The sequence below is a fragment of the Xiphophorus maculatus genome, chromosome 12 (assembly GCF_002775205.1).
Source record: "Xiphophorus maculatus strain JP 163 A chromosome 12, X_maculatus-5.0-male, whole genome shotgun sequence".
NCBI lineage: Eukaryota > Metazoa > Chordata > Actinopteri > Cyprinodontiformes > Poeciliidae > Xiphophorus > Xiphophorus maculatus.
The window spans coordinates 9,923,713-9,934,325 of record NC_036454.1 but is presented as its reverse complement, the minus strand read 5'-3'; the positions used below and the strand labels follow the sequence as shown (position 1 = coordinate 9,934,325).

The following is a 10,613-nucleotide window of genomic DNA, read 5'->3' as shown; positions in this document are numbered from 1 at the left end:
AAAAGCTGAATAGTATATAGAATGGAAATTCTGGAGTAACACCCGCAGGTTAAAGGTAAATAGAAGCTTGCACAATCATACTTAGATCAAAAATATAGTCATAAAAACTGAAAAATAAGAATGAGACTATACAGTTATAATTAAAAATAGCTCCGTTTGAAAGAAATGTGAAACTAAATAGTTGTTCAAAAGTGTACAAAATGTTTATGTATATTTGTGCACAAAAAACAGATTATTTCCAAGAAATGAAAAAAAAGACAATAACATCAAGAATGTTATTTCAAACAACTATATGGATAATGTTTGAAAGAAACAACTCTGTGCAAATAGCAAGGATGTAAACACTAAGGATTATTGAGATTCATTAAAAAACTAGGAAAAAATCTGTATTATGTAAGACCATAAGGATCCATTGGCCTACTAAGAAAATAGGTCAATTTACTGTGTAGTATTAGTGTATGTCACATCTGCCTGCTAAGGAAGCCAAGCTTGCTTTAATAATGACCTTCATTTCATTTTCCTCTTGACAACACATGATAGATTCCCCACTAGGTTTAGGTCAGACCATTAAACGCAAGGATATTATACCATAGTCATTAAACCAGATATTGGTAGTTTTACGAGTGTAAGGAGAGGAGTCCTGCTAGAAAATGAAATCAGCATCTCTATAAAGCTTGTCAGTAGAAGGAAACATGAAATGTTCTAAAATTTTCTGGCTGACAGCTGAAAAATTCACATTGGACCTCAAGTAACATGGATTCTGTGCCTCTTGACTCTTCCTCCAGACTCTGCAACATTGATTTCCAAATGAAATGCAAAATCTGCTTTCACCCAAAAAGAAATCTTTGGATAGCTGCAGAAGAGTCCAGTCCATTTTCTCCTCTGTAGCCCAGGTAAGATACTTATATTATACGTGATCCAGAAGTGCCGTGACAGTATGAACGTGAGGAGTACAGCCCATGTCCTTGACACATCCATTTGCGATGACTCAAGAAACATTGACTCATCTGTAGTCCACACATCTTGAAATGCCTCCAAACTATTAAATTGACTGCTTCACAATCCTGCTAGCATCCCTGTTACTTATCCAGATTTATCTATGACATTTTTTTTCCTTTCACTCAACTTTCTATGTTCTTTAATATTCTTGAAAACAGCCAAATTCTTTATCCGTGACCTTTCAGGGCTTACCCTCATTGTGGACGGTGTCAGTGACTGTCTGCTAGGAAACTGTCAAGTCAGAAATCTTCTCCACAATGTCTGTATTACATTTCTGAGAAACTGAATTTTGTGTTTTCATGAACTAAATGTCAGTACAAAAGCTTACATTTTACTCAAAAAACTGCATACCAAAAATTATTTATACCCTTTTCAGTAATCTACGGGAAAAAAATCTTTATTGGTGTCACAGTAATCAAAGCATTCATTGCACACCTTATTTTTGTATTTTTTCACTGGTATTTTGATTTCATAAGAAACTCCAAATTGTTGAGGCTGGATGGTCTTCTTGCCATCACCCTAGCACAAGATTCAAGAACACACTCTGGCTGGGCCGCTCCAAAACATTAATATCACTTCAAGTCAGAAGAAACATGTTGGTCAAATTAAAACTTTACTTTAAAACTAATTCTGCATGGGGTATCAACAGTTTTGAGCTTAACCGCACATAAATATGAAGGACCACAAAAAAAACAACCCATACAAAACAAACAAAAAACAAATATCTTCAAAAAATTTTAAGGTGCTTTTTAATATCCATAACATAAATGTTATGTTATTCCTATTAAATTAAACATCACAACATTCAAGTCGATTTTATCATACAAAATAAATTATATTTAACACAACAAATAATATGATCAATGTTGTGCATCTACATTCACTTCAAAACCAGTAGCCCAAGAATAAGAGGTACTGCTTCTGCAATTTGACTCCAGCAGTAATAATATTATTAATAATAATAACAGTAATATTTTTACATAGTATCATAATGCACGTCTCTTAATAAAACAGTTGATATGTGAAATTTGACCTAACATTGTATTCAGCTAATCTTTTTCAGTCTTGATTTCATAACAGGCAGCTGTGGCTCAGGTGATGAAGGACGTTTTCTGTGCTGAACTCTGAGACACACTGGCTGTCTGTGGTGAATGCAGCGTGAAAAGGAAACACTGCTTAGGGCTGTGAAGGCACAAACAGACCATTTATTCTTTAGGCTTTCTGATTTTGGATAGAAAGCAGCTAAATAATATATATATATTTTAGTTTATTACAATTATAAAATCAAAACAAAAAATTATTTTTTGTGGCATTAGAGCAGATGCTGTGCAATATGTGTGTCCCTGGCAGCTGACGTTTGCAGACACAGACACTGCCCTGATAGGCTGTTAACAGGTACCTAGGAGTTTCCTGAACTCGCGTTCAATGCATCTGAAGATCGGATGGTAGAAGCGCCCGCTTGACAGCATGAGGTCAGTGACCATCTCAGTGTGGTTGACGGTAGGAAGCAGGTGGAGCGACACCTTTCCGGACAGCGAAGAGAGGAGCTTGTAGAACTTTGTGGAAGACTCAACCGGAACAACGATGTCACAATTCCCGTGAAGCAAAACGAACCGTGGAGCTCTGGCAGTAACAGAGAAAGGAAAATGTCAGGAAAGATGTTTTTGCTGCAGCAGTCGAAAAATGTACACAAGAAACAAATTTCAGGATACTTCTCGAGTTTGCATCTCACCTGCTCAGCTTGTCTTCACTAAGGTTCTGTACTATGTGCACTGGTGAGTAGTATGGAAAGTTTTTCTCCCCATCCATGGCTCTTGACATACAAGAGACGTATTCAATTCCTCGCTTCTTCTCATGCTCATAATGGTCCATAATGCTGTAAACACCACTCATCCCTATTCAGGGAGCAAAAAAAAGACAAACAGTTACCTATAAAAAGGAAAGTAATAAAGGCTAAAAGGAATAAATGACTAAAATTGACTTATAATTAATTGATAATGATGTCAATTTCAGAAAAAAATGATAAAAACATCAAATAATCAAACAGATGTTTATTTTATTTTGTCTTTTTTAAACACATATTTTGTTTAAAAAGACATACAGATGTACATACCAATAACTCCTCGTATTGACTGTAAAATCTGCTGCTGTTTCTTTGACTCTATCACCAGCTCCTCTCGTGTATCAAGGAGAAATAGTGTGGTCATTACACCCAAATGAGCACCTGCTGAATGGCCAACTAAAATAATGTTGTTCTAAAAAGACAAAAACAGGATTTATTAAAGCATATTTCACATGAAGACCCTTGGATTTAACAGAATATATTGCTACAATCATAAGTACAAGGACTCCCAAAGAAAACATCAGTATTAGAAGTTGTTGATAAATAACAGATGAAATAGGACCCATGCTACTTCAGAGAAAATAATTACAAAAAACGTGGACATGAATATCATTTTGTCCTACTTTTATTGTTTCAATTAAACTATTTTTGTGGTATTTTTTGCAGCTGCACCAAATATAAGAAACAAGAATTGGGTGCATATTGTTTGAATTTGTTGTTGGTTTTCTCCGAGTTGCACAAAGACATTACAAACAGCAATCTGCAGCGGGACCACTTATTGTTGCTGCAATCTTTCAATAAAACAAAGAAAGGAAGAAATGTGACAAATATGTCTGACACAAGATTTTTGCTTACATAGAAGAAAAGTGTAGTTTCCCAACTTTTGGGTAAAATGTTCTCTATTTTGTTAGTCAATGAGATGTTTTTGCCAATTTCCTGAAACTTTCTTGGAAATTTCTTTCGGTACTTTGTCAAGTTTAATGAATGCTGTGGTATAAAATAAAATGGAAAGAAAACTACTTTGTGTTGGTTTTGTAATTTCAAACACCAAATACCTGTTTTTGACATCACTGATGTTTCTTTTTTTTTTTTTACCATTCTCAACTAAAATGAGAAATAAATTTGATCCTTAGCCAAGATAAGTGTATGTGACCTGAGCTTTATTTAATAAATAGACATGGATTCAGGATATTCTCTGATTTATTCAATGATTATCAAGTCAGATCTACTTTCTTTAAAATTTAGAGAGCGTCTTACCTTGTCAAAGCTGAACTTCTGTCCGTTTTCTTGCGCCCATATCAGACAGTCGGCAATATCTTGAATCATCATTAGAACATTCCCCTGAAATCAGAAAGAACCAGCAGTGTAATTTACAAACCAGTTCAGCACAATCAATCACCTTTTTATCATCAACCAAGAGAATCAGAAAAACTTAAATGTTTTTCTTTCCCATTTTTGATGCAAAAATGTCAAAATGATGAGAAAAGTTTAAATTATGAGGAAAAAGTGGGAAAACGTATTTACACAATAAAGTTAAAAGGATCTGCAGCCATGTCTGGCGAATAGGATTAATTTTAATTAATCATTTTAATTGAATTAGATTTATATTTTAGAATAGGATTAAATAACAAGGAGATTTTCTCTTTTACTATACAAACATGGATGAATACAACAGTTTCAGGTTCTGGCTTTTCTTCAAAATATTTCTAATTTACTCTCAACATTTTGACTTTCATCACAAAACAGAGCACTTCAACTTTTTCTCCACATTCAACTTTTTTCTAATAATTTCTACTTTACTCTTGAATTCTAATTTTGACATTTTTCTCAATATTACAACATTATTGGAAAACAAAATACATCTATGTTTGTTTGCTTCTCTTTCTTTAGTGATTCTCTTACTCTTTTTTTGAAAAGCTCTCTGACGAACCTTGGTTTATTGCTGCTTCCCCAAAGAGCCATTATTACTGCAGTATGTTGCAGTTGGAGCCTTTCATTTACATTTATTACACAAAGAAATAATCAGAATCAGAATCAGAAGAATAATCTGACAATGCGCCTTTATTACCTTTGGATAAGTACAGTAATCTGGACAAACAACAGCTGCATTCAGTTCTTCAGCCATCTGCCTTGCCAGTAAACAGTAAATGGATCTGTGTCCAGTGCTCCATGCACCGCCATAGATAAATACAACCAGAGGTGGAAACTCAAATTTATTCTGTATGGGGGGATAAAACAAGTCCAGCTTGTTGCTTCGACGCCCATAAACAATGCCCTTCCAAAGGAAAGCAAGAAAACCAGAGGTTACTGATAAGATTTTGCAAAAACTTACCATATTTATTATGATTAAGTACAAAACTGACAAGTACATTTTTTTATAATGTTCCCACCTTTTTGTAGTGCTTAGTGTTCTTCTCATTTCTATACCAGGACTTAATCTGAAAATACAGTTTCCAATACTGAAAGTATTTAAGAAGATCCAACGTAGCAAAGGTCAAACGGTAGATCCGCCTGATTAGATGATAAAACATTTTTAAAAAACAATTAAACCTCTTCTAAATAATCAAAAATGTTGTACCAAAGGGCATTATATGGTTGTCAAGCCCTAAACAAAAACAATTACACAAATTACCTTGGATTTAGAGCTTCTATGTACTTTTTGTACCCAGGCTTGTCTGGCCACCCACAGAACCACTGGGTCACAAAACAGACAAAGTACGGGAGGGCCACAAACAGGAAACCCACGATAACAGGCAAACACCAACACCTTTCAAAGAAATACAAATATATTAACACATTTCAATCATTTAATAAAAGTAATTACTGATGTTAAACATTAGAAAGACTTACATATTGTGGATTAGTCTACTCCTTCTTCTGCAAACATAAAAAAGACAAAGAACATTCAATTCAGGAGTATGAACATTTTACTGCAGCTGAAATAAGCAAAATAAAAGTTTATAAATGGCTTCAATTGCAATTTCAGGCTTAACTTATGTGAAGTGAACTATCTATATTTGATAGGTCAAAGATAAACTCTTCATTTTTGTTTTTTTACTTTAAAAATTAAAATTACTTCACCCATTTTGCCTACAGGTAGTGGTCTGAGGGAGCCGATGCGTTACAGTCTTGCCACAATTACTGTGAATGTGCATGTGAATGTACATGTTAGTAGTACATGTGAATGTACTACTAACTCCCCACTATGGAACAGATTTACACTTCCAGGCTCCACAAGAAAGTTTTGGACATTTTAAATGACTCTTCACACCCTGGCCATGGTCTCTTCCAGCTGCTGCCATCAGGCAAGAGATACAGAGCAATAAAAAACAGGACAAATCGCCTAAAAAACAGTTTTTACCCGATGGCAAATTTTGGCATTAAATTCAAAGGCATAAGAACTTCTGCTCTTGACACCACTTGTTAAAAATGTAAATTCTGTTGCGACACCTCCAGGCGCTGCAACCATCTTCTGATGTCTAAGTTTATTTCTCATTTTGTACTATTTATTTCTTTATCTTTGTATATTATGTATATACACATAACCTGCATCTTAACTCGAGTCGAGCAAATCTCAATCTCGTTGTAATCTGTTGATGACAATGACAAATAAATCTTATCTTATCTTATCTTATCTTATTAGTGTCAAGCCCTTTGGGATCCTCTACCTGAGTACTACTATACCAGCTTTTCCAGGATGCAAATTTCTCAGATTTACAAAGAATTGTTGAAAGGTAAGAAAATATCCTGTGAGCAGCAGCTGGGTAGATGAAAACGGTCTTGATGTTGTTTGAGGAGAATGGGCAGAGTGCTCCAGATGACAGAAAGGAGACAGCAGCTCAAATAAAAAAACTAAGCTACTTTGAATATTACATCAAAATGCAAAACATGTTTACCACATTGGGTGCCTCTTGTCAGCTAAGAACAGAAAACTGAGGCTACAAAACAGGACAATGAGAGATGTCATTTACTTAATTGTGTCTATTAATTGATCACTGGTAAGAAGACTGCAATAATGAACCTAAAATGTTTGAGAAAACCTCACCTACCTTTGAGGAAAACTGCCCTAGTATGCCCTCTAGTGGTATTTTACATTATCACTCATCTAGGCAAATAAAAGTTGCTCAAAAAAATCTCTTCAGTTAAATTTAAAAATAGAGTGGACCAAAGTGCTGTAGGATTAGTCCAAATAATAAGAATGGCATCTGAAAATATGCAACAATCAATAGAAAAACCAAGTGAATATAAAATCACAGAAAGAAATCCAGCAGGAAAAGCAATAACGCATGACTGATGCTGAAATAAACTGAGTTATAACAGTTTAATCTGGAAGCTAAATAATGTGATTATGACTGCTTCATCAATAAATTTAGAGATACATTAGCAGAAAGACTTTCCTTTCTGGAGGCGAAATGGGAGATTTACAGATGTAACAGAATGTTTAGGCTCACCTGACAAACAGAACAGTTGGATCTCCCGCTGAAGTTTGCGAGCTTTCAGCTGGCTCTGAGAAATAGTAACACCTGGGGAGCCGACTAAATATAACTCAATGCTATCAGAGACTGTTGAACCAAAATAGAAAGTAACTTCTTAAATAGCTGTCAAAGGATGGGTCAACAGTCAAAGTCCGTTGTTGGGGCTTCCCCGTTGATCTGGCAAGAGAAAATCCATATTTACTTCCGGTTTGGAAGCGGATGAGGTCCGAAATTAATTTACATAATTCTGCATCGGTTGAGTGTTTCAAATTTTCAAAAAAAAAGTTCGGATTTCTCAGACAGTTGTCTCTACTCTGCTCAATAATCTGGAAACACTTCAGGTTTCACTGAATGAGTCAAATGTCGATCTGGACGAAAAGGCGGATTACTATCTTGAACTTATTCACATCTCTGTATTGGTGAGCCGAAAATCATTTTTGGAGCGAAAGAGCTGGTAAATAGATACGTTCAAAATCGACCTCTATGAAATTTTTTCTATTAAGTGTTTTAAATGTGGAGCAGTTTCAAACAATAATAATAATAAAATAAAAAAATATTATAAATAAACACACCATCAAATAAATAAATGTGCCAATAAAGTAAAACAAAAATAAATATTAAAAATATATTTTTTATATTTTCTTTCATTTCGTTGGAATATTTAGTCTGACGGAATACGTAGTATTTTTAATTTAGTATTAAAAATACTACATACTACAAGTATTAATTTTAATTCATATGAAACAGCTTCAGTTGTATTAAGTTTTTTGTAAACTAATATTTTTTAAAGATATTTTAAAAGATTAAATATTAATTTTCAAATATTTATTTTATTTATTTCCCCTTACAATAAGATCCTGCTTTGGCATTTTGACTAAGTAGGAAAATCATATTTGACGTTCGTAGCTGTATATCAAGCTATGAAACCCTAATAAATCTCCATCAAAAATATTAAATACGACATTTAAGGCATTTAAAATATACCAAAATATACTATAAATAATAAAATAAGTATTCTTTATTAAATATAACTTTTCTAGTGTGTCATTCAAAATTACATCTGAGTAAAAAAACAACACACTTTTAGTTTTCTTATTCAGTTCAGCATTAACTTTCCATCCAGATGAACTCTGACCATGTGTTGTTATTTGGTACATGTGATTCATTCTTGCAGTATTTGTAATGTCTTTGACAGTGAAGATGAGAATGCTGAGTGCCATACCACCTGTTGTACCTGTGAAACATCTATGTGAGGGCCTGGCCAATTCATTATTTACACTGTTGACCTGACGAAGATCCACGTCAGTTCAAAATATGTCAGTTACTGAATTATTATTCCCACTGCAAATAGCAAATGTTTAAGCTCAATTTTAAGTCATTGGACATGCACAGTCATTTATTAGTTTGCATAGCTACATCTTTTCATTTGGACTTCTGTCGTATTAGTGCTTATAATGGTTAATAAAAGACACAGAGGAGGATGATATCACTCTATTCTGTTTCATCTCTTTTAGTGCAGTCCATTTCCATAAATGGGCAGCAGTGGCTCAGGTAGGGTTGAATGTTCAATTGTTATCTCGAGGGCCCTGCTGGTTCATGGTTCAGTCCACACCCTCATAACTAAACTCTGAGTCAAACTGACAGTCTGCTGGAACTGGAGTGTGAATGAGAAACACTGCTCAGGGATAAATGTGAAATGTATTATTTATTTATCAATATTATGAAAGTTACCTTGGATATAGAGCTTCTATATACTTCTTATACCCAGGCTTGTCCAGCCATAATACCACTGGGCAGCAACACAGGTAGAATATGGGAGGCCTACTAACAGCAAGCCAGCAGTCATAAGAATACACCAACACCTTAAGGAAATACATAAATATAAATAATTTTATAGTTTCATTTTTGTTAATGCTCCTTGATTTTCAATATTCTGTATTGAGAAGGTCTAACATGTTAAGAATCCTTCTCCTCGATTATCTACAAACATCAAGAGACGGAAAATATGAGAAAACATGAGAATGAAATTTTACATTAGAAAACAAAGACGGCTCTTTCAAAGAGGAGAGTGTGTTTGCTTCTAAACTGTTTACTAAGGTTTTTGATTTTCATGGCTTTAATCAAAGAACAGCTCCAACAGACCTAAAAATAAATGTGTAAATTGCAAAATGTCTGAACATAAGTTGGTTTACTAACAATTAAAATGAACTTGGATGACCAAAGGAATTGACACGATATTTCTAGACACACTAATTGTCTATAACAATTAGAACCACTGGTTACTGTACAACCACTTAATTATTGGCAGGTGAATTTGATTCACAAACCAGATGTTTTTAACATAAAGGAAACCAATAAAAGCTTCAAGTACTGTGCTAGTATGCCCTCTAGTGGTCCTTTACGGAATTACACACGAAGACTTAGAGGCCATCAAATTCCACCAGTAAAACAACACAAGTCATTAAGTCTGGGCAAAATCAATAAAATATTTTCTCTGCATTGCCTGATTGTGACAAAGTTAATGTAAATAAGAAATCACTCTGTGTTCATGCTTACCAGAAACACAGAAGACGGACTTCGTCCGCTATAATATAGCGGATGTTGCCGCTATATTATCTTCCGGTTAGCCTGAAAAATAATGAAAAGGACAACTGTAGGAGCAACGGGGATAAAAAAAAAAACAAATTACGATGCTAGACAAAGACATCGTCTAGCAGATAGCATCTGCTAGCATAGACAACCAGATAGCATGTTAACACGTTTAATAACTGCCAATGGACGCGTCAACATCCAAAGAACGCTTAAACTTTTTACTGATATGTGAACAAAGACTCGCGAGTTTTGTCAAGAGGTCTCCCACTGCTGACTTCCGTTTCAGGTTTCAAGGTCGAAGGATTTTGTAACAAGTAAATTGAAATTATTTAACATCTGCTTTGTGTCTTGAGTGATTACATAGATGAAAGTGGATTTTAAAAAAATATCTAACCCTTAGATTCAGTTATTTGCAAAAAATTTAAGATTTGAAGGAAATGTTGTCTAATTGAGAGATAAAGGGAGAGTACTAATCTTGAGCTTGTTTACATTTGTACTGGCGCTGCGGAAACAGTTTATGTGAATAAAAAGAAATCAAGCAATCAAGTTGAAATGCATACATGTTAAAATACCTTGAACGTGTACAGGCTATTGTCTGTTTAAAAATTGGCTGGTTCTTAATACACACACAGAGAAGAAGAAAAACGTAAAGCCAAGTAAAAGAATAGACTTTTATTCCAAAAACTTCAGTTTTTTTTTGTTTT

General features: G+C 34.3%; 1 protein-coding gene across 1 annotated transcript; it reads right to left on the bottom strand.

Moving 5' to 3' along the window:
* Positions 1-1,279: 1,279 nt before the first annotated feature.
* On the bottom strand, positions 1,280-7,387 carry LOC102226127 (probable isoprenylcysteine alpha-carbonyl methylesterase ICMEL2). Its single transcript, XM_023343161.1, has 10 exons — positions 7,294-7,387; positions 5,693-5,719; positions 5,475-5,609; positions 5,233-5,353; positions 4,911-5,117; positions 4,100-4,183; positions 3,113-3,254; positions 2,732-2,894; positions 2,399-2,622; positions 1,280-2,181 (listed from the first exon to the last, which is right to left on the bottom strand). Coding segments are annotated over exons 2-10 (1,215 nt in total). The 5' UTR covers positions 5,695-5,719; positions 7,294-7,387; the 3' UTR covers positions 1,280-2,044.
* Between the last annotated feature and the right edge of the window lie 3,226 nt (positions 7,388-10,613).